Source organism: Chanodichthys erythropterus, chromosome 12 (genome assembly GCF_024489055.1).
Source record: "Chanodichthys erythropterus isolate Z2021 chromosome 12, ASM2448905v1, whole genome shotgun sequence".
Taxonomy (NCBI): domain Eukaryota; kingdom Metazoa; phylum Chordata; class Actinopteri; order Cypriniformes; family Xenocyprididae; genus Chanodichthys; species Chanodichthys erythropterus.
The window spans coordinates 55606563-55629478 of NC_090232.1; the positions used below are offsets into that span (position 1 = coordinate 55606563).

Consider the following 22916-nt stretch of genomic DNA (forward strand, 5'->3'; position numbering starts at 1 on the left):
TTATAAACAATGCAATTTTTTTATAATGATTTTAAATCCATAAACCTTCAGTGTCCCACTTTATATTAGGCGTTCTTAACAACTATGTACTTACATTATAACATAAGTACAATGTACTTATTGTGTTCATATTGTATTGTAAAACACGTTTGCTGCTATTGAGGTGGTTATGTAAGGTTAGGGACAGGTTTGGTGGTATGGGTAGGTTTAAAGGTTAAGGGATGGGTCAACAGTGTAATTATAAATGTAATTACAGAAAGTAATTACAGATGTAATTACATGCAGGTGATTTTTTTTAAAAATATAAGTACACTGTAAAAACATGTATGTACACAATAAGTGCATTGTATCAAATGATTAATTTAAATGTAAGTTCACAGTAGTTAAAGACACAAGCATCAGAGCAGTGAAACACTGACCTTCACTCCACTCACTTGCACTAACACGATTCATCCTGTAGAGGGCGCTACACTAGAAAACTGTGTGGAAATTACACACTGCACTTTATAGCTGATATATATATATATAATTAAATCAATCATATGTCTCAACAGTTAAAAATAAAACTATAAAAGTGTGTCAATACTGAAGCAATAGCCTATAGTGCATATATTTAGCTAAATGCTCCTCTCTGAGTTCATTTTTGTAGCTGACTAATCAGTTTTTAGACACTGGGATCCTCCTCAAAGACTCAACTGTTCGGATCCGGAGTTGGCGTGAGATCTGTCATGTCCCGGGCGGGACTCCAGAGGGCGATCTCTCTGCAGAAGAAGAAGAGGAAGAAGAAGGGGTCCACGCTGCCTTTGGCTACGCTGTTGCTCGGCAACAGGAGAAGAGCATCTCTGTCTCCAAAGAGACTGTTGCTAGGCGACGGCAGGAGGATGTCAGCGCTGCAGAAGAGAATAGGCTTGTTCGACTTGAAGCAGCGCTGCACAGACCGATCGGTGCATGACGTCAAAGTACCGCAAGTTTAAAGTTTGAAGGCAATACAGTTTATCAGAAAAAAAAAAAAAAAAACAGAGAGATAATCTTGCTAAGGTGTTTTAATTTGTTGATAACATGTTTCTAGTTTGATTGACCACATTGCTAGCATGTTTTAAGATGTTGCTTACATGATTCTAACATGATTTAGTACGTTGTTAGCATTATTTAACATATTTCTAACATAAATTAACATGTTTTTAACATGATATAACACATTGAGTGCGTTTACATGCACCCTCATAATACGATTATAATGGGATTTTGGCAATATTGCGATTAAACTTCACCTCATGTAAACGCAATACTTCAGTTAAAGTAATGCGATTAAGCTCATAATCATAGTAAGCATAATCGCATTAAACTAGGTGGCATACGCCAATTTTAATCACAATAAACAGGCATGTAAACACCTTAATCGCTTTATTCCCGCTCTGACTAAAGTGCTCGGATGTACACGGATATCATGTTTTGTTCACTCAACTTCATGTAGTGGAGAAAAGTCATCTCTTTCTTGCAAATGAAGAGGCAGAGTTCCAGAAGTCAAAACAAGACTTTATTGAACAAAGCAACAAAGGCAAGACGCCTGCAGGACATCTGAATTCATCTCTGGCCAGGGCCATTCTTACACATTTCTCATATCTAATAACCAAAATAGACTCTTTATCATGCAAAAAAAATAAAAAAAATAAAAATCAAACATCTTTCTTATCGTCCCCTTAAATCTGCATTACCTCGTAACATGGGCAATGACCTGCTTCTTACCCTCATATCATAAGTTCACATATTTATTCTTTGTAATGTGTGAAAAGTATTGATATTAAAAGTTAATAATTGAATAATCAAAATACAATTAATATGGCCAATCAATAAAATCTGAAGCAGTCTCTGTAGTGATCATTGAAAATGTATAAGCTGTGCCCATTTAGGAAAGGATGAAGTCCTTCTGCTCGGATCAGGAATCAGTTTGGGCTGCTGTTTGAGTGTTTCCCTCCTCATCCGATGCATTTGCTCTGTCAGTCTGAAGGCATTCAAGGCTCTGGTGTCATGGTGTGACAGTGGTTTGACTCTGGATGCTGTTGTCTCTGCCTCTCCTCAGTCTTTGTCCATATCAGCCCCTCAGAAGTTTTCAACTTCCTCTTTCAGGGGCGATGAAGGCCCATCAACCAATGTCTCTTCTTCTCTCTGCAGACATGTCCTTCACTTGTTTCACAATCCAGTTTCTATCGTTTGGTAGGTCAAGGCATCTGCCCCAGAAGTCATCTGGTGTCATCTAGAAATTAAACACTCAGAGATCCGCATTAATCAAATGTATCCTTTATAAATTCTACAACAATCTCTTTTAATTGTCTCTTAATTTCAGTCTCATCTGATTGAGCAGTTTCCCCATGCTATTTTAAAGGATTGTCCACTTTTAGATAAATTTTTCCTGATAATTTACTCACCCCCAAGTCATCCAAGATGTTCATGTCTTTCTTTCTTCAGTTGAAAAGAAATTAAGAAATTAAACATTCCAGGATTATTCTCCTTATAGTGGACTTCAATGGCCTCCAAACTGTTGAAGGTCAAAATTACAGTTTCAGTGCAGCTTCAAAGAGCTTTAAACGATACCAGACGAGGAATAAGGGTCTAATCTAGCGAAACCATAGGTCATTTTTGAAAAAGAAAAATCAACTGTATATGCTTTATAAACAAATGATAGGCTTGTACGTGCTTCCGCTTTCCGTATTCTTCAAAACGCTTACACTGTATGTCTTACGCCTTCCATATTCAACTTATGGAAAAAAAATGGAACTGGCGCCGCGTTCGTTCTGTAAGTTGAATAGGGAAGGTTTATGACTTTATTTTTATTTTTTTCTAGAGTTCTAGTTTTTATTTTATTCTAATTATGATCCTGCTATTTCTGTAAAGCTGCTTTGAAACAATTTGCATTGTAAAAAGCGCTATATGATTAAAGGTGACTTGACTGTCTTTCCCAGAGACAAGAAGCCTCCAAGTGACATATGTATTTCACACCCCTTAATAATGGACTTGGTCTTTCAAAGCCATCTGTTGTTTACTGGAAAACCCCTGACCTAGCAAAAAACTGCAAAATAGGCCACAAGACTTTCTCAGACACATCTGACCTTTGTAATAATAATTTCATGTAGGCCATGAGGCCTTTAAAACAGTATTCAAACTATTTCTATAATTGTTTTCTTATAAGATAAATAAAATATTTAATCAACAGACAGACAGATCCTTCTCGTTCCTCAGCTCTTAGAGGAGTCCAGCATCTTCTCTCCGTCCTTCAGCACCACCTGTCCTCCGTTAGCCTGTTTGTCGCCTCCACCACGAGCCCTGCGAGCCTGAGACACAGAGAACAGACAAAACACTGGGCTGCAAATAACTGTAAGATGACCTCACCCAAGAAGACCCGTGAGAGAAAAGCAACAGAAGAAGTGCTTATAGTCACAGCTCAATGAGAATCAATCAATCAATCAAAAAGATGGGGGAACATCCAGGGGGTCCTGTTATGGTTTTTCAACTTAGTGTGTAATGTTGCTGTTAGAGCATAAACAATATCTGCAAAGTTATGACACTCAAAGTTCACTCAAGAAGCTCAAACGTGATGCATAACACGAGAATGAACCTCATTGGTTCTTGAGAAAGCTCAAACGTGCTGCGTAACACGAGAATGAACCTCATTGGTTCTTGAGAAAGCTCAAACGTGCTGCGTAACACGAGAATGAACCTCATTGGTTCTTGAGAAAGCTCAAACGTGCTGCGTAACACGAGAATGAACCTCATTGGTTCTTGAGAAAGCTCAAACGTGCTGCGTAACACGAGAATGAACCTCATTGGTTCTTGAGAAGCTCAAACGTGCTGCGTAACACGAGAATGAACCTCATTGGTTCTTGAGAAGCTCAAACGTGCTGCGTAACACGAGAATGAACCTCATTGGTTCTTGAGAAGCTCAAACGTGCTGCGTAACACGAGAATGAACCTCATTGGTTCTCGCTGAAGCTCAAACGTGCTGCGTAACACGAGAATGAACCTCATTGGTTCTCGCTGAAGCTCAAACGTGCTGCGTAACACGAGAATGAACCTCATTGGTTCTCGATGAAGCTTAAACGTGCTGCGTAACACGAGAATGAACCTCACTGGTTCTGGCTGAAGCTCAAACGTGCTGCGTAACACGAGAATGAACCTCACTGGTTCTGGCTGAAGCTCAAACGTGCTGCGTAACACGAGAATGAACCTCATTGGTTCTTGAGGAAGCTCAAACGTGCTGCGTAACACGAGAATGAACCTCATTGGTTCTCGCTGAAGCTCAAACGTGCTGCGTAACACGAGAATGAACCTCATTGGTTCTCGATGAAGCTCAAACGTGCTGCGTAACACGAGAATGAACCTCATTGGTTCTTGAGGAAGCTCAAACGTGCTGCGTAACACGAGAATGAACCTCACTGGTTCTTGAGGAAGCTCAAACGTGCTGCGTAACACGAGAATGAACCTCATTGGTTCTTGAGGAAGCTCAAACGTGCTGCGTAACACGAGAATGAACCTCATTGTTTTTTGCTGAAGCTCAAACGTGCTGCATAACACCAGAATGAACCTCATTGTTTTTTGTTGAAGCACAAACGTGCTGCGTAACACGAGAATGAACCTCATTGTTTTTTGCTGAAGCTCAAACGTGCTGCATAACACCAGAATGAACCTCATTGTTTTTTGTTGAAGCACAAACGTGCTGCGTAACATGAGAATGAACCTCATTGGTTCTTGAGGAAGCTCAAACGTGCTGCGTAACACGAGAATGAACCTCACTGGTTCTTGAGGAAGCTCAAACGTGCTGCGTTACACGAGAATGAACCTCACTGGTTCTTGTGGAAGCTCAAACGTGATGCGTAACACGAGAATGAACCTCATTGGTTCTTGCTGAAGCTCAAACGTGCTGCGTAACACGAGAATGAACCTCATTGGTTCTTGAGGAAGCTCAAACGTGCTGCGTAACACGAGAATGAACCTCATTGGTTCTTGTGGAAGCTCAAACGTGCTGCGTAACACGAGAATGAACCTCACTGGTTCTTGAGGAAGCTCAAACGTGCTGCGTAACGCGACTAATGGTTATTTTTCTTAAATGAGACTGCCTCGAAGTATGCAGCCTTGAAATGTGGCCTTCGAAGGGTGCAGCCCCTGAATTGGGACACAGCATCTGTTGAAAAATCTCTCTGCTTCGGTATCCCAAACGAAGCGTGTTGATGGGTGTGCTCTTGCTCTGGGTGATGTGTTTGTGCACGCTTATCAGGGAGAAGTGCCTATACAAGGAATTCCGCCCTTTATTATGTGATAAAGGACCATACTCAAAAAAAAATTGGCGAAACATGTCCACAACCGGAAAGAGTATATTTGGCACAGAAATACTCCGTCATACATCCAACTCATGTTTTGAAACTTTGGCTATGTTTAGCATGAGAATGTAACTATTTAACAGTGTAAATAAGTCAGAATGCATGAAATAGCATTACACCCTCCTTTAATATCTTAAGTAATTTTGCTTCTCAAGTAAATGTATGCTGATTTAAAATGGTTTAAATATTTGTACAGAAAACAACAAAAAAAGATTTTTTTTTTCTTTTGTGGGTCCCGTAGTACTCAGAGAGTACCTCTTGCTTGAGGGTGTTGAAGCGGACGCCTGAGTGCTCGCCCAACTGCTGGGACATCCGGCAGCGGTAGCAGAGGATGCGTTTGAAGGTGTTGCGCATGTCCTTATCGCGGAAGGAGTAGATGATGGGATTTATGAAGGAGTTGCACTCGGCCAGCAGCAGGAAAAACTGGTCGTATGTCAGGACATCACAGGATTCACAGAAGCTGTCCAGCAGAAGCAGAACCAGACCCGGCGTCCAACACACCACGAAACAACCTGCCAGAGAGAGCACAAGAGCGTTGAACACATAATCGGAAACACACAGTGATGTGTAAAATAAATGTTTAGGATTTTAGGACAAACGTTTGGAAATGTTGCATGTTTGTAGAGAGCGACAAAATGCATAAAGGAAAGGTTTGTGCAGAAAGCCCTGATATGGAGATGGTTTGGGCGTGTTTTATGCAAACTGACTTAAATATACACAAATGTCTTTATTTAGAATACTCAATTTATTGCTCTTGACTTTCTATAATTACTGCAGAAATTAATGTTGAATTGTGCAATTTATATTGGTGTTGTAACGAAGCGGGACTAAGGCAGAGATCCATATGCAAGCTTGTATTTACAGTGAGCATAGTCGTACAGGCTGGGTCGATCAGGGGCAAACAGGAACAGGCAGAAACGTAGTCAGGGTACAGGCAGTAGATCGAGGCAGGCGGATATCATTCACAGAACAGTATACAAGGCAAGAGTCAGGACAGGCAGCAACGGGTCAATAAACAGGAACAGGCAAGATGAAACACAGGCAGACAGGAAACAAGGAAACGCTCAGAAATGACACACTGGGTAATCAAGACTTCGCGGTGAGGTGGTGTGTGTATGAGTCCTTTATAGTCCAGGTAATGCATATCAGCTGGGTGTGGTGATTAGTGTGTAGTGTGCATGGCTGTATGTGGCAACAGGTGATTGGTGGAGTGAGTGCATGTGACTGACAGGGGGGGATGATGGGAAATGTAGTCCGGGAACTGACAGGATTGTAACAGGAACAGATGGTGATCGTGACAGGTGTATTGAAGGAAATTGTGTTGCTTTATTATTAGTACTGTGGCGACCAGGGCGGGCGAGAGCCGTGAGGGAACGGCGCGAGGCCGGTGGCGCGAGTGTTAATGAGCTTCACCTGGGAGGCGCACCGGCCTTGAGTCCCTCACGGAGGAGCTCCGGAAGCATAAAAGGAGGAGCGACTACAGTGAAGGACGAGAAAGGACCAGGCCTGGATATTATTTTATGTTTTATTATGTTTGTGTGGCCGGCAGACGTCCGCGAGGGTATTACTTTCGTTTTGTTCTTCATTTATTTTATATTAAAGTTTTGTTGAAAGTTCGCCGGTTCCCGCCTCCTTCTTCCCACATTTACGAACCGTGTTACAAGTACTTCTCCATATTATATTATTTTTGAGAAATGGTTGTACCCATGTGTATAAATTCTCATACAATGAAGTAGTCAGTTAGTCTATGACTGGTGTTCAGTGAGTGCAGTCGCTGCTGAGGAGTACTCTGATTGAATTATTGTTATACCTGGTTAGTGGAAACAGCACGCAGATGAAGGAGACCAATTATAATAGGATTTAATGACAAAACTCAGGCGATCAGACAGGATACACATCTTAACATTGACAAGAACGGATGAAGACTGAGGCTGTGTCCGAAAACCTAGGTAGCTGTCTTGCTGCCTCGCTGTCTTATAAGAGAATGACTTGTACGGCAGCGTTTGTGCATGAAGGTACCTCACGAAACTGATTTTGGACAGACTTCTGAGGCAGCGTAAAAGTTTAATGATCTACAGCAATATAGCGCGAGATTTGGTGAGAACTAAACAAATATTTAATTACTACAGTAGTAATTTCTCGATAGAAATGATATCAAAATTGAAATATGTTGGTCAAAATCGTACATTTTGTTCAAAAACTGAGCAGCAAACGCAACTTTTGGATGCTATCTTTATTTTTCTAGTTCAACTGTCACAGAATGGAAAGCACAGGATTGTGGGATATCAAAGGCAGCTAAGGATACATCTATGCTTCCTTCAAAAATCGATCTGAGGAAGGTATCTCATGAGAGAGGAAGTGAAGCTAACATTGGATTTTGACGTGCCTTGATTGCTTACTACCTTGAAATGTAGCATTTTCCAGTTTTCGGACGCAGCCAGGGTATAAATGGATCTTAACATGGTGATTAACAGGACACAGGTGAAGGAAATTACTAATTAGACAACTCAGGTAAACTAGGTAAAACCATGGAGCAAACTAATCACAGAAAGCATACATATTACAGTTCGGCCCTTCCCAGGAAGACGAGTTCTCGCGCTGTAAGAGTCCAAGGGTGCTTCTCAATATCCCTCCTCGTCTCCTCGCTCCTCCCTTCTCCATCCTATGACCCGGAAAACAATCGAGCTCAGCCATCTTGAAGGACATCTCAGTTATCTAATCGCACCGCGAGGAGGCGAGGAACGAGGAGTGAGGAGGCTTTCTGAGGAGTCATGAGCGAGGATACACAGGTGCATTCTTTGCGGAAGTCTTTCTCATCGAGAAACCTGACGCACGCATAAATTCTCCTCCCCCTTCATATCTGTCACAATAATTTAAATGTATGCTTTACTTTTACAGATTAAATAAACTTTATATCTCATATATTTCAACTATGCTTCTGGCTTTATTCATATTTATTATATTTTTTTAAATAACCAAACTTTAACAACAAGTGGGTAGATCCCTTGATCGCAGCTGATGACGCTTTGAAGTGACGCTAAAGGGAGCGAGGATTTATCATTTCACTTGATTCAATTCCTCCGTCCTCTCGTCTTTTCCTTGCGTCCTTCCCTCGCATCCTGGAGGGGTGGAGCTAAGACGCGAGGAAAGGAAGCAAGGAAAGAAAACGAGGATGCACAAATAAGAATTGAGAAGCACCCCAGATGAGGAGGGAGGGAGGGGAGGAGGGAGGAGGGGAGGAGGGAGGAAGGGAGGGAGGAAGGGAGGGCGGGGGTTCTGGAGGAGGGTGAAGAACATCCAAGAAATTACTTCCTCTTCTGGTGCGCTGCTCAGCTGCACACTGCGTTTTCAGTATGGTTTGTCCATTGTTTTTGTTTTATTGTTTAATGTATTGAGTGTTTAGTGCTATGTTTGTGTTTTTGTCTCCAGTAAAATTGGAGGGATGACCGTCAGAAAAGGTTTACTCCTGGTTTTGCTCTTTTTGTGGATTGTCAGCATGTGTGATCAATCATGGTTGGCACGCGGGTCGGTGAGAATGGAGCCCAGCGGATTGAAATCATCGCCTGTCTACTCTTACATCCGAAAGGCTCTGCTGGAGATAAAGACAAAGATGACTCGAGAGATGACAACAAATTACTTAAAAAACTGGAGGAGAGCACAATTACACCACAGGAGGTGGTCAAGCTGAAACACAAGAAAAGAGGAAAGAGAGGCGACATACGAACTCGTCTGCATCAGAGATTCAGTCGGCCACCATTGCCCTCCATCATCTTCAGTAACCTGCACTCACTGAACAACAAAGTGGATACTATAAGATAAAATACAAGGTACTGTAACAAATTTCGTGAGGCATTGTTATTATGCTTTACGAAAAGCTGGCTACAACCCTCAATGCCAGACTCTCTTTTTGAGCTACCTGGTTACACTTTAATCTGACCGGACAGGGGTAAGGATTCAGGGAGGCGGGAAGAGGTAGGGCGGAGCCAGACTGAGCCATAGGGGTGGAGGGAGAGCACACAGCAGATGGCTTGCAAGTCCGTGGCCATTTTATATATCCCCCAACCCCCCCCCCCCCCCCCCCCCCTCTCTTTGGAACTTTTTCATGTTTTCACACCTGTAAGCATCCTGCACTTTACTGGCTTGGGAGAAAACCAAATAAAAAGAAAAACTGGCATTTAACATCCTCCAGTCATTCTTTAAAGAACTCTAGAAGTTATCCATAGTTGATCCCTGACACTTATATTTGATTAAGTTTGCATCAGTGATTCTACGTCATTGATTTTCCTGTTTATTACTGTGAAGCTGCTTTGAAACAATCTGCATTGAATTAAGTGCTTAGAAATAAGGCTGACTTGACAAGAGAAAGTCAGAGGAGTGTTGTTAAAGTGAAACTAAAAACTTCTAAAAACAAGTTATCTTCATTTATATGGCACTTTTCACAATACAGATTGTTTCAAAGCAGCTTCACAGTGATAACAGGAAAAATAATGGAATAATATATGGGATTAATTTATGGGATACTTCCAAGACTTCACATAGCTTGAGTTCCCAGGAAGTTGGGCTGAATGTATGTGTCAACGTTCCCTGTATGTGATTGCGAGCGGGTGTGACGGACGGTCATTTGTCAGAACATGCACATACTCGCCTCTCTCTCACTCTGGGAGGGTGAAGTGATGAGAGAAAAGCAGAGCAGAAATGAGGCTGAGATGGTAAAAGCACGCAGATCCACTTAGACGAGCCCGAACAGGCCTTCATCCCCCAGATCCTCTGCGTGTTTATGAATGTCGACTGTGCTGCTGTGTGTTATTCTCCAGAAGGGGAGTTTACTGAACACATTCAGACCGCTGCAGGTCTGTTTGCTCTTTTATATGAGTGTAACTAAATGAACCAGATCTATAAAATAACTACAATTATAAGTAAACCTTAAGTCGGTACTTCCCAAATTATACCAGCATGTTAAGTGCCAAAATAGGGGTGAAAACACACTTGACCAGGTATACACCAACATTAAACACGCATACAGAGCTGCACCTTTTTCTGCTCCTTATTCCAGCTAAGGAGAAGAGTGACCACATAAGGTGACCGTTAGAACTTGGCCTAAGGATGCTCTTGATCAGTTACAGGATGGTTTTGCAAACACTGATTGGGGCTTATTTCAACATCAGCACTTGTGTACATACATAGACACAGCTCTATCCTACACTACCACCACTCACTCCGTGTGGCTCATCCTCCGCGCCTCTTTACCACCACGAGTCCCCGGCTGCACCTCAGGCCTCCAGGCCCACACCTCCACCTCGACCTGTCAGCCTGTCGCATTAACCTCGACCCACCACTCCATCGCCTCCACGGTCCATCTGCCTGGAAGCTCCGCTGGGATCGGTCAACACTGCAGGTCAGTCTTCGGCATTCGACGCCCAGCTGCAGCCATGGACTTCTGGGATTCGGGCTGCATCCTCACCCTGCACCCCTTCGGCATCACTGGACTCCTCCCTTCCTCCAACCTCCCCGCCGGCCTCCCTTACCACACCATCACCCCACGTCATTGCCTCAGTCCCGCGAGTCAGTGGCTCAGCTCCCGTCTTCCAGTTCTGCGATGTCGCCACGGTCCGTCAATCACTCTGTTCCAACGGTTCCTCCACCACTCACCATGGTTCTGTCGTCGCAAATCGTCTCCCGGTTGCCACCCAGCCCGTCAGTCAAGGCTCCACCCTGGATCCTCCCACCTTCAGCTCCACCATGGTGCCTGTGGCCAACGTCCCCAGGATTCAGTCCGTCTCCAGCTCCTCGCCCTCCTCCAAAGCCTCTGCCCTCTTTCTTTGTGAACTTTTTTCTGTTATGGCGCGAGGTCGCGCCTTCTGGAGGGGGAGCTAATGTCACGTGTGTTCTGTTGTCTGTCATGTTCTCATTAGTTGCCATGGTGTCTGATTATGTTAATCCTTGCCCAGCTGCTCCTGTTTAATTCCCTCATTTACTCCTGTATATATATTCTCCCTGTTCCGCCTGCTTATATAATTAAACTTGGTTTATTGTTATTCAGCCTTCATCTCGTGACAAGGTGATTGACAGTCCTTTTTCTCATTGTTTCATCTTGATTGTGTTCACAGGTGTTCATTGTTTTATCATTAATCTTGTGTATTTAAGCTCCTTGCCTTGTTCCTTGTCTCGTATTGTCCCTTGTTGGTGAGTCCATGTTAGCAAAACCAAGCCTAGACTTTGTTTCTTGTGTATTTCATGTATGTTTGGATTCATGTAATAAACTGCATCTGGGTTCTAACAACTTCAGTGGACTTCATTACAGTATCACATTTGCACTCATGCTATTCTTGATGGAAAATTCAAACAGGGGCATTTGTTTGCCCCATATCTTGAATGTCAGGGACATTAGCCTCTTTCACACAGCAATCCTGGTAAATTACTGTAAAATTACCAGAATGACTACTGGTAAATACAAAAATATGCTGTTCACACTTTCTGGCTTTTTAAGAGACCATTCAACACAATAGCACCAAAATACCAGTAAATTCTGTGAAGTCAGTCATCGGAAATTATCTTTAAACACTGCGCAGTTGTCTTCATTAGCCCGCATGAGGATAAGCGCTTTAGTTTCAGTTCAATATGACAACATTTTTTGATGTCTGAGTGATATGCTTAACGGATGATCAAACAGAACACGTTTTTGCTCTTAAAAACACAAGCCATGCATAATAGTAACTGCAGAGCCGCAATGCTGATGAATGGAAAAGGAGGCTGGGTCTCGAGTGCGACACACTGAAAAAGCTGTGAGAAGTGGCACAACGGTCAAAGATGATCATCTAGGGCATATTTAAATAGAAGAACTATTAAAAAAGCTCACTGTAAACAGTGCTGCGTAATCACATCATATCCATAAAAACTTTGGTTGGTCCAAAGCAGACTTCTTACATCAGCGCATTCTGACTTTGTATGTGATCATACCAGTTATCTTCATTCTGCGTTCACACAGAGCACATTACCAGTAATTTACTGGTAATGTTACAACTTGGCTCTGGCAATTTACCAGTATTTTTGAATAGGTCCTGTTCACACATTTACCAGTAAATTACCAGTAAAGACTGTACAGAGAAATATATAGTTAGAAATGCATTGCGTAAAATTAGGACACGTCATAAGTCAGAAACGAGTATCCATCTTACCCAATATCATGACAATGGTCTTCATGAGGTTGATCACTGTCTCCTTGTGTTTGACCTGAGAGGTGTGCTGGCTCATCTGTTGGTTCTTGCGCAGAACATAGATGAAGATGTGCGTGTAGATGGCCACCATGGCCGTGAAGGTCAGCAGGTTCAACACGGCCCAGAACACCAGGTAACTGCGGCTGTAGAGCGGCGCCATGTTGGAGCACTTCTGAATGTTGCACACACAGTTCCATCCCATAGTGGGTACCAAACCCATCACTATGGCTATGAGCCAGATGCCGATGATGAGCAGCACGACCCTGTGGTTGGTCATTTTACTGTGCAGCTGCATGGTGAAGATGGTCTGGTGTCGCTCCAGAGCGATGGCCATCAGATTAATTACAGACGCTGTCAGACTGGTGTCGATCAAACCCTAAAGGAGACACGCAAAGAATTTACACATGAGAGTCACGACAAATATGACCGATGTGAAGACGTTCATCCATAGTCCATCACCAAACTACTAGAGAACCTCAGAAAAATCTTAAGAGGAACTCAGTAGTTGTGCTCCACATGACATACTATACACTACACACTTACACTATAACAATAATTATAATGACATCTATAACTATATATTGATTACTATAACAAGAACAACAATTCTAACTATAAATAATGAGAACAATACTGGTAACTAACAATAAATATAACAATTACAATAACTGCAGCGAAAACTATAGTGAAAATACCAACAGTAACTATAACAATAAAAATCTGGAACAACAACTACAACGAGTTGTTGATAATAGTAACTAACGATAACTATTATAAGAACAGTAATGGTAACTATAACAACTATAATGAGAATGTAAAAACAAATATTACAGTAACTAATGATAACTATAATAAGAACAAATATAGCTTCAAGCAGCGATGGCTTTAGGGAAACGGTGCACGATGGGCAATATGCATTTAAAACAAGTAAATAAAAAAGGACTATGTCAAAGTCATATCAATATACCACATTTACTGCCGCAGCTGGTGCCACTATAACCGTGAACCAAAACAGCCACATCTATGAGATCATTTATATTCAGATAAATTTCATATTATAGGATATCATAGGTCAGTTTCAAATGAGTAGTTATCCAGCGTGAAATGTACCGAATATAAACAAATAATTTTCTACAGAGACTTTCACATAGTTGAAAAAACCCACTAGCATTAACATCCTTTGGAAGGTAATGTTATTTTTAGCCCAGTCATCATATGGGATTTTCTCCTTCTCATGTCACTATTCACTAACGTGCCAGTGGGCAGGGTCAAAGACGTGATGATAGAAGTAGCCATTGATTTTCTTCTGCAAAGACAATCTTTTGCGGCACTATGATGTCAAATTCTACACTTTTAAGATCCTATCATTTTCTGGCCTTGGTTTCAATAAAAGCTGTTTTTGGAATAACAAGAAAGTTTTGAATTCTCAGTTCGTGACCCCTTTAAAGGGGGCCTACTATGCAAAATTCACTTTTGCATGGTGTTTGGCTATAAATGTGTGTTGGCAGTGTGTATACACAACCACCCTATAATGATAACCCTAACCCTAACCCCTTTTTTTAATCCCCATAAATCATAAGCAGTGTCTCAGAACAAGCCGTTTCCAGATCCCTGGCAATGTGACGTCACATTAGCCACAGGCCCCACCCAAAAATGTTGACAGACACTGACATTTTAACATAGAACCGCCCTGAGTGAGTTCATAGTGAGTTGTACAGTCTGCTATTGCTGCACTGAAGAGAATATCTCCCAAGCATTTTAGGGTGTTCTGTAGCTGGATGGATTAATCCACATAGCTCTTTCCATTTACTCCCTAAATCTGAGCCGATGAAGAAGAGGTGGATTAATTTTGTTTTCGAAGAAAATGCTCCCTCAACTCTACCGAAATTGGCTTATGTCTGCGTGAATCATTTCACACTGGACTGCTTTGTGAAGGAATGTCAATACAAAGGGACAATACAAAACAGAGGTTGTGCTAAAAATGTGTTACTCAAGGACAGATCAGTACTGTTCATGATCCAGCTTACAGCCTCCAGAGTGATACTGGATACGGCAGTAATGAAGGTGAGAGCACTTTATTACAGTTCATTGGAGTTGATTTAAGGATATAAAGTTTATCAGTTTATTAAGTACCACCCGAAAAGGCATAAGGTCTTTATATATTTTTATATACATTTTATATTTACTGTTGGTTGTAACAAGTGTTTCTGTGTAATTGGCTGTGTATGTTGATGATAATGCAAGGGAGAGAAAGTCAAAAGGGAAGTGTAGTTTTTCCCTGTTTTCCTCTGTTCCTCCCTGTCTTCTTGCAGGAGCCTAATTGATGCTGCCTGTTCCTCAATTGAGCTGTGGAAAGCAGTGTTGCATATTTAGGAATTTTGTCACTAGATTCAGTGACTTCCCCTCCCCTTTTGAGACATTTTTCAAAAGTTTAGGGACAAATCTAGCAACTTCTTGGACAAACCATATCTGGATTAATATTTTGCCCACTGATCTCTATTCATATTTATATAGATCAATGAATTTGCCATTATTATGTCATATAGTGACATTTAGCTACCAGTTTTTGCTATTTTCAGTTGAAAGCAGTTGGCAACTCTGGTGGAGACGAGCTTGCATTTACAGAGAGAACTTGTAACAGTCACTTAGAAGCATTTACAGTAATTTGAGGTAGAATGTGAACTGAGTTACACATTTGTTTTTCTGGGCAACATTTAAACTCTGCGTTACAAAGTGACGCACGAACAGTTTGGATCTACCAACGTTGTCTCATTCTCTCCTGCCTGTTACGGAATGTCGATGGACGTGTTCGTGGTTTGATGGGTTTTCCAGGCAAGATAACTAACGTTAGCTTGCTAACCGCGGAGAGCGTGTTAGGACGTGCAATCGCATTTCGTGGATTTTCTGCTGTTCTTTAAAGACTCGTACGAGATAGACTGGAGCTGCAAATAGATCAGGTGAGCTTTATGTTGTTTTTGTTTCGTCTAGTTGGTCATATTTTTCAATGGGACGGACAGTTTATTGTTCTTTGAATTCAGAACTTTGTTTGAAGAGACTAAAGAAAGAAGAAAACACTTGGAATATTTATTTTGAATTTGTTTCTTCTTCCTCTTTGAAAAAATGGACATTTGTTTTGTGTTTTTGCCGGATTGAACATTTTTTTGAGGCAACTACACAAGACTTTACCATTCGATGTCACGATTTTTTCTTCTTCATCACTTCGCCTGGTCTGACACTGCTATTGGTTTTTATCTAAGTTTGTATTGTATTTTGTGCATCTTCTCTGAGTTAAATTGTTTATAGTGTTTTAACAGAGACTGTACAGGTGCACATTACTATTTCTTCAGCAGACAAACAGGTTTGATGTACTGTATTGTTCTTATTTCCTGATTGATTCATTGTAAACTTTGCATCTGCATATAATATTTTGTTTTACTTTTCAGAATATTTCTGTAATTTGCTGTTATGTCGTAGATTATACAAGATGACTGAAAATCGTGACCTACTTGATTTACTGACATGTTCTGACTATTTACCAAGACAGACTACATCTTGGAGAGAGGATGGAGACTTACGGTCTCAGGTTCAGTTCCTACAGGACGAGGTCGCTGTACTGCAACGCTGTCTCCGTGACTCGCTGGACCTGCAAAAGAGTGTGATTGACTGCATGAGTCCAGATGACGGTACCGTTCCTATTGTGTCACACCCGGATTCTTGTACTTTAGCCGCTTCTACTCCGTATGTTCGAGGACAGGCTCTGATGGGTGATTCAAGGTCAGTTTTTCAGAATGCGCCTCATGTATGTACACCTGCAGTGTCTCAACCCGCTTCGGCTGATTTGTCTGCTACGTCCTGGGTCTGTGTGGTTCTTATGCGCCCCAAGTCCCGCAGTCGATTCCTGTCACGAGGGAACTTTATTGCTTCAAGTGTTTGACGCGGGGGGTTACTTCCCGTAACTGTCCATCTTGTAGACTCCAGTAGTCCAAATGTACGCTCAGGAGGTTCGCCCAGTCGGCACACTCGAGCAACCTGGGTCTTTGAAATACTGTAGAGCAGAGAATTGCAGTATTCCAACTGCGTAGTTATAAAAGCGTGGATAGCTATCTCAAGAGACTTTAAGCATAATGGAATTTGGATATTCTTTTGCTCAACTAAGGGCTTGAACTGCCGCCCGCATCTTGATTATCTGACGTATGAATACTGCCAGAGGTCTAGGAATTCTCCGTCGTCCACAATATATACATAACTCACCACGAGTCCCCATGAGTATCCACTGCTCCAAGCCTGATGCTCTTCCATGCATCTGGTCTAACTATAGGATATCGTCCAAGTCTACCTTACCACCGCTGGCTATTCTATCTGCCGCTCTCTGATTTATCTCACTGGTGACCAACAATGTACCACCTCATCGTCTGATTTGAATACCCTCACATTTTGCTCTTCTGAACTATCGATCGATCTCGGATAAAGCCCCTTATCTCAATTAATTTATCAATGATAACAAACTTGACATTTTTCTTCTTACTGAAACATGGCAAGTTCCTGATGATTTTTTGCAGTTAAATCTACTCAAACTGGATGAATATAATCTAGACTACAACTGCATGGTAAAGGGGGTGATCTCGCTGTCATCTATCGAGATAACTTCAGACTCTCACAACTTGATTTTCATGACACTACCACATTTCAATATATGGCTTTAAAGGCTGACTCATAATTATTTTACTCTACCGTTCTCCTAAGACCTTGTCTAACTTTTTTACTAACTCAGTGAACTGTTGACCCTTGCCTGTTCCTTGACATCTCCTGTTCTCCTGCTTGGTTAGGGTTAGGTTAGCTAAAAAACAAAACAAAAAAAAAAAAACAGGCCTCACTGTTCATTATTTAGCTTTTCTCACCTCAAAAATTATAAAAAAAACTCTGCTCATTCTGGTTTTGTCTCTGCTATGATTAACAAATCAAGCAACAGCCCAAAAGCATTATTTAACACAATAAACAAGCTCACCAAACCGCCATCTCATGATGCTCTAGTTTCAGATGAATTTTGCTGTTCCTAATTGAATCATTTACAGGAAAAGACAGATGCTGGTGTTTTTCTGGTGAGACGACTAAGTTTAGCTTCATGCCTAATCTCTCTGGCCAGTCACTGACTAGCTTTTCTTTGACTAATCCATCTTCTGTCTCTGAGTTAGTCTTGAAATCCAACTCTTCATCCTGTCGACTTGACTCTGCCCCTATTTCTCTCCTGAAATTAAGCAACTCTGTCATTTCTGCACATATTTCTCACTTCATTAATATATCTATTACTACTGCCTCATTCCCTCTGCCACTCAGTGCTGCCGCAGTTACCCCAGTTCTCAAGAAACCTAAACTCAACCCCTCAATCCTGTCTAATTATAGTCCAATTTCAAATCTACCATTTATTGCCAAATTACTGGAAAAAAACTTTTGCCTCTCAGCTTTAGTCTGTCCTAGTTGAAAATAAGCTCTTTGATCCCTTTCAGTCTGGTTTTGACCCATTCCATAGTACCGAAACTACACTTTTCAAGGTAGTGAATGACCTACTCCTCACTGGTGACTCTGTCTTTCTCTCAATACTTCTGTTACTCAACCTTAGTTCCGCCTTTGATACTGTCTGTCGTGACTTACTTATTTCACGCCTATCAGATATGGGTATTTCCGGTGTTGCTCTTTCTTGGCTTTCTTCCCATCTCTCTAATAGACAATCTTACATTTCAATGCAGGATTTTAGATTTCTGACTGTCCCCTGAAGCAAAGTGTCCCTAAGGGATCTGTTCTTGGTCCATTGCTATTCATCATTTACATAATATCTCTGGGTCAGATTTTACATCATCATGGCTTTAATTATATCCACGCCGATGACATCCAAATATATGCTAAATGTACGTCTGCTCTACTTACTCAAATTGATAAAATTGCCACCTGTGTGAATTAAATAAAAGAATGGCTCAACTCCAATTTTCTGAAATTAAACATGGACAAGACGGAAATCAGTATTACTGGAACCCCATTGCTTACTAACAAAATTCACACTGACTCTGCCTGTGATATTGCTGGTACTCTCATCAAACCATCCACTACTGGTAAAAATCTTGCTGTCATTTTTGATTCCACTTTCAGCTTTGAGGCTCATATCAATTCTGTCACTAAATCTGCATTTTTTCACCTACGTCGAATTGCCAAGCTCTGTCCATTACACTTTCATTAGTGTTAAAGATGCTGAAGCGGTTATCATCCCGTCTTGTCTACTGTAATGCCCTTTTCATTGGTTTACCTGCTAGCTCCATCGCCAGACTGCAATATATTCAAAACAGTGCTGCAAGAATGCTCACCCACACCAAGCATTATGCCCATATCACCCCTATTCTCTTTGCTCACCATTGGCTTCCAGTGACCCATCATATCAAGTACAATATACTCCTGCTCATTTTCAAATCATTGCATGTCTTGGCTCCTAGTTATCTCTGTAACCTGCTTCTTCCCTACACCCCGACCCGATCACTTTGGTCATCTGAATCTGGCCTTCTCATAGTCCCTCGTTGTCGCCTCTCTTCTATGGGAGGCAAATCATTTAGTGTTATTGCACCCAAACTCTGGAATTCCCTCCCCAGGTCACTCTGCTGTACTATTAATATTTCAGAATTCAAATCCCTACTCAAAACCCATTTGTTCTTGGAATTTTACTGCTCATAATTTGTGTTCTGTTTTCCTCTGTCCGTGATTAATGGCCCCTTTTACTTTCTTTGTACTATCCTTGTTTAATCTTCTATTATTGTCTGTCTTTATTACCTGTTGTCTGTATCTCCTTTGCAAAGCGTCCCTGAGCAATGGAAAGGCGCTATATAAATAAAACTTTTATTATTATTATTACTAACGCAGAAACGCACATTTGATTGGTTTGCAGCAATAGACCTGAAGGACTCATACTTCCATGTCTTGACTGTCCCTCGACACAGACCGTTCCTACGCTTTGCGTACATGGGACGGGCATACTAGTACAAAGTCCTCCCCTTCAGGCTGTCCCTGTCACTCCATGCTTTCACAAAAGTTGCGCCCTTGCCCCACTAAGAATAGCAAGGGTTCGCATTCTCAACTACCTCAACAATTGGCTCGTCCTGGCCAACTCGTGAGCTCAGTTATGTGATCACTGGGACCTGGTGCTCAGGCACTTCAGCAGCTGGGGCTTCAGGTCAACTGGTAAAAGAGAAAACTCTCCCCTGTGCAGAGGATCTCTTTTTATGGTATGGAGTTGGACTTGATCAACATGACAGCTCATCTCACGAACAAGGTTGTGGATGCCATATGCATCAGGAGCCTCTGAAATAGTTTCAGTGGAACCGCAGTTCTGCCTCTGAATGAATTCAAGCTCTTCAGCCCTGACTGGGACCTCTCGTTTATGAGACGAGCCGTCATGTTAACCAAGTCCAACTCCATACAGAGAAAAGGGATCCGATATTAATCATCCAGCCTTGAGCGTTTGGAACATGGCGGAGGGTTCTGCTCAAGCCAGACGCTTGTGGCGGGCCGGGAAAGCATGGCCGTCAGCTATGGATCAGACTCGAACAACGCTACTCTCCCTGAAGGGGGCAAAGCAGCCAAATCTTCACCCCCCGGAGGACTCTAGCCCACCCTCCAATGCAAAGATCAACAACTGGTCCTTTGACAACTTCAAATTAAACCAAACTTTTATTTTGGTGGTTTGGCGTGAAGACTTTTGAGTTTCTGTGTGTATTTTTTTTTTATCGTTTTTATCCAATGAATTTCCATCATTACAGGATTCTCAACTAAGGCAGCAAGTGATCTCCCAGAATTCCTTACAGGAAACAGGAAGCACAGCATATCCTGTTGCTCAACCACACTGATTTCAGATGTACTTACCTCAGGAATACTCAACAAATATAAACGCTTACTCCAACACATCTTCGTTGGTTTGTCAAACACCTGAAATTCTGTGCAGTTTCTATTGCTAAACCAGTCATGGTTACTCTTTTCAGCACCAACATTACTCATTAAATCCCAGACACTCCCAACCGCAGCCTTACCTGTCGGACAAACCACTGATATATGGTGAGCCCTCTGGTCCAGGGACCAGTGCGGAATATCAGGTAAAAGTAGGAGATGCCAGCAAACAGATCCGCGGCCGCCAGGTTTCCCAGCAGATAGTATATGGGGTAATGAAACCTGCTGTTCATGAAGATGGCCATCATGACAAGCATGTTGGCGAAGATCGCAAAAACACAAACGAGCAGTCCCAGGGAAATCACAGAAGCTTCCATCGGCCCCCACTGGACGCTGATTTCCTTATTGTTGATGGAGTAGAAGAAAGCTATAGTCTCGTTGTAGTAGCAAACCATCGTGGCGGACTGTGATTGGGCCATCGGAGACAGCAGAGTGGGTGATTGGCTGGGATCTGATCGGTGGGAGTGAAGGGGAGGGGCCTTCGACTGTCAGAGGTCGTTCAAGGAGGCATGGAGCTGTGAACCTTCAGTCTGAAGAATCGGATCTTCTGCGACAGAGGAAAAACACATGAAGTGAATATTATTCATGTTTTTAAATCACCAGTCATGACATATATCAGGTTGGGTGAAGTGATTCACAGTCAAATCAACAAACAGAAATGTCCAGGTAGCAATTCAGGCCAAAAATTGAAAGAAAGTTATGCAATTATAATTTATAATTTCAATGAATTTTTAAAACAATGAATACTGTAACATGACCATTAGAATTTGTGACATTTTCCTGACAAATAAACACATTTTAAGACAGATTATGCATATATCTTTACTTTTGCATTACAGTAATGAGTAAACAATGTTTAAATGTCATGAAAATGATTCTTTATTTGACTTTTACATTTCCTGAGTAGTTTGTTTGATTTGCTGAGCCTCAAAACAGTCACACATAACTAGCAACATACCATAAATAAATGTTTAAATTTAAATTTAACACAAAACCACACTAGAGATCATCTGTCCATCTAACACTCTCTCACCAGAGTAACCCGACTTCCGCACAAAACCAGAAAAACATTTCCAACTGAGATGGACAGAGAGCAGCCCAACTGCACCTCAACCAATCACAGCCTGCGTATCAGCTCAAAAGCGGGCTAACTGGATGCTCCAGAGCAGAAGGTTTCCAGTAACTCACTGTTATCATCTCAGAAAACCTCATTTTCAACCCACACAAGGACAAAACACAGTTTTAAGTGTGTAAATATATATGTACCAGTCTTATAAACGTGAATTAAAACTATTAAAAACATTTCTGTTCATTGAAATAAAGCTGAAATAAACTATAAATATTTGTTGAAAAACTAAATGAAAATTAGAAATGTTGCCTTGACAATAAACTGGAAAAAACCTTAAGTTGAAGCACTAAAATTAGTAACAGAAAATTAATAAAAACTATAACTACAACTGGAATAAACCTAAATAAACCATTTTAAAGAAAAAACTAATAAAACGACAAATGTTTAATAAAACTATGAGTATTTTCAAATAACCTGAAACAACTTTTAACTGCTGCTTTGACATGGTTATGGTAGTTTTGCAGATGTTTTTTCAGAAAGTATGAAGATCTAACAGCTGTAGTTCAGCTTGTGTTTTGTGAAGCACTGAAGGAAGTTTCATCATCAACCATAAAAGCCTAGTCAAACATTCCTGTAAAAATGAAAAGAGGAACTGAGAGGAAAACAAGAGTGTGTGTTTGAGAGACAGACTTTCACACTGACATCTGATTCAGTATCCATCTCAAGTGTGCGTGTGTATTTTAATATAAAATAATTTTATATTATTTTGTAAGTAAAATTACTTACAAAATAATATAAAACTGATTATGTAAACTCTCTTAAATAGCAACGTGTTGTGTGGCATTTGGATAATTTTTATATATTATCAATGACTACTTTTTATCAACGTTTTTTATCAACTAATCCTAAAATTTACATAAACCCCTCCCCCGAGAACACACAACAAAGGGGGCGGGGCCATGTTGGGCTGCTTTAGAGAAGAGGAAGAGTTGTTGTAGTCGAGTGTTGTTGTCATGCCGTCATTTTACGCCGGACTGCTTCACAAACGAGGGTCAATTCAACACAAAAGATGAACATGCTAGTGGATGAGTTGAATCAACTCCACAGCAACTACATCAAGGAAAGTCTAGCAAGTCACTCTAATTTCTTAAGGAACACTGCCCAACAGAGTCTTGCCTCCCTTTGCTCTCATAGGAAACCATAGAAAATCATCAGACCCCCGGAGTGCGGTGGGTTTTGTGGGGGGTAATTGAGAATGAATGGGGGAAAGTCACGTGAGAG

General features: G+C 41.4%; 2 protein-coding genes across 5 annotated transcripts in view; both read right to left on the minus strand.

Annotated features, from left to right (window-relative positions):
• Positions 1–1542: 1542 nt before the first annotated feature.
• LOC137032004 (lysophosphatidic acid receptor 1-A-like) lies at positions 1543–20985 on the minus strand. 2 transcript variants are annotated; one of them, XM_067403439.1, is made up of 4 exons: positions 20650–20985; positions 12548–12962; positions 5574–5884; positions 1543–3329 (listed from the first exon to the last, which is right to left on the minus strand). In XM_067403439.1, the coding sequence occupies exons 1-4, from the start codon at positions 20983–20985 to the stop codon at positions 3234–3236; spliced, it is 1158 nt and encodes a 385-aa protein (XP_067259540.1). In that variant the 3' UTR covers positions 1543–3233. The 2 variants fall into 2 exon arrangements, with proteins under 2 accessions (XP_067259540.1, XP_067259538.1); XM_067403437.1 differs by having other exon boundaries at positions 1544–3329; positions 5628–5884.
• LOC137032003 (lysophosphatidic acid receptor 2-like) overlaps positions 20964–22916 on the minus strand; it is a 33370-nt gene continuing 31417 nt past the window's right edge. For 2 of the 3 annotated variants that reach the window (XR_010896637.1, XR_010896636.1), the window contains exon 8: positions 20964–21113. The gene's annotated coding sequence lies outside the window, so the exon portion shown is untranslated. The remainder of the gene's footprint in view (positions 21114–22916) is intronic. The other variant, XR_010896640.1, reaches the window with a different exon arrangement.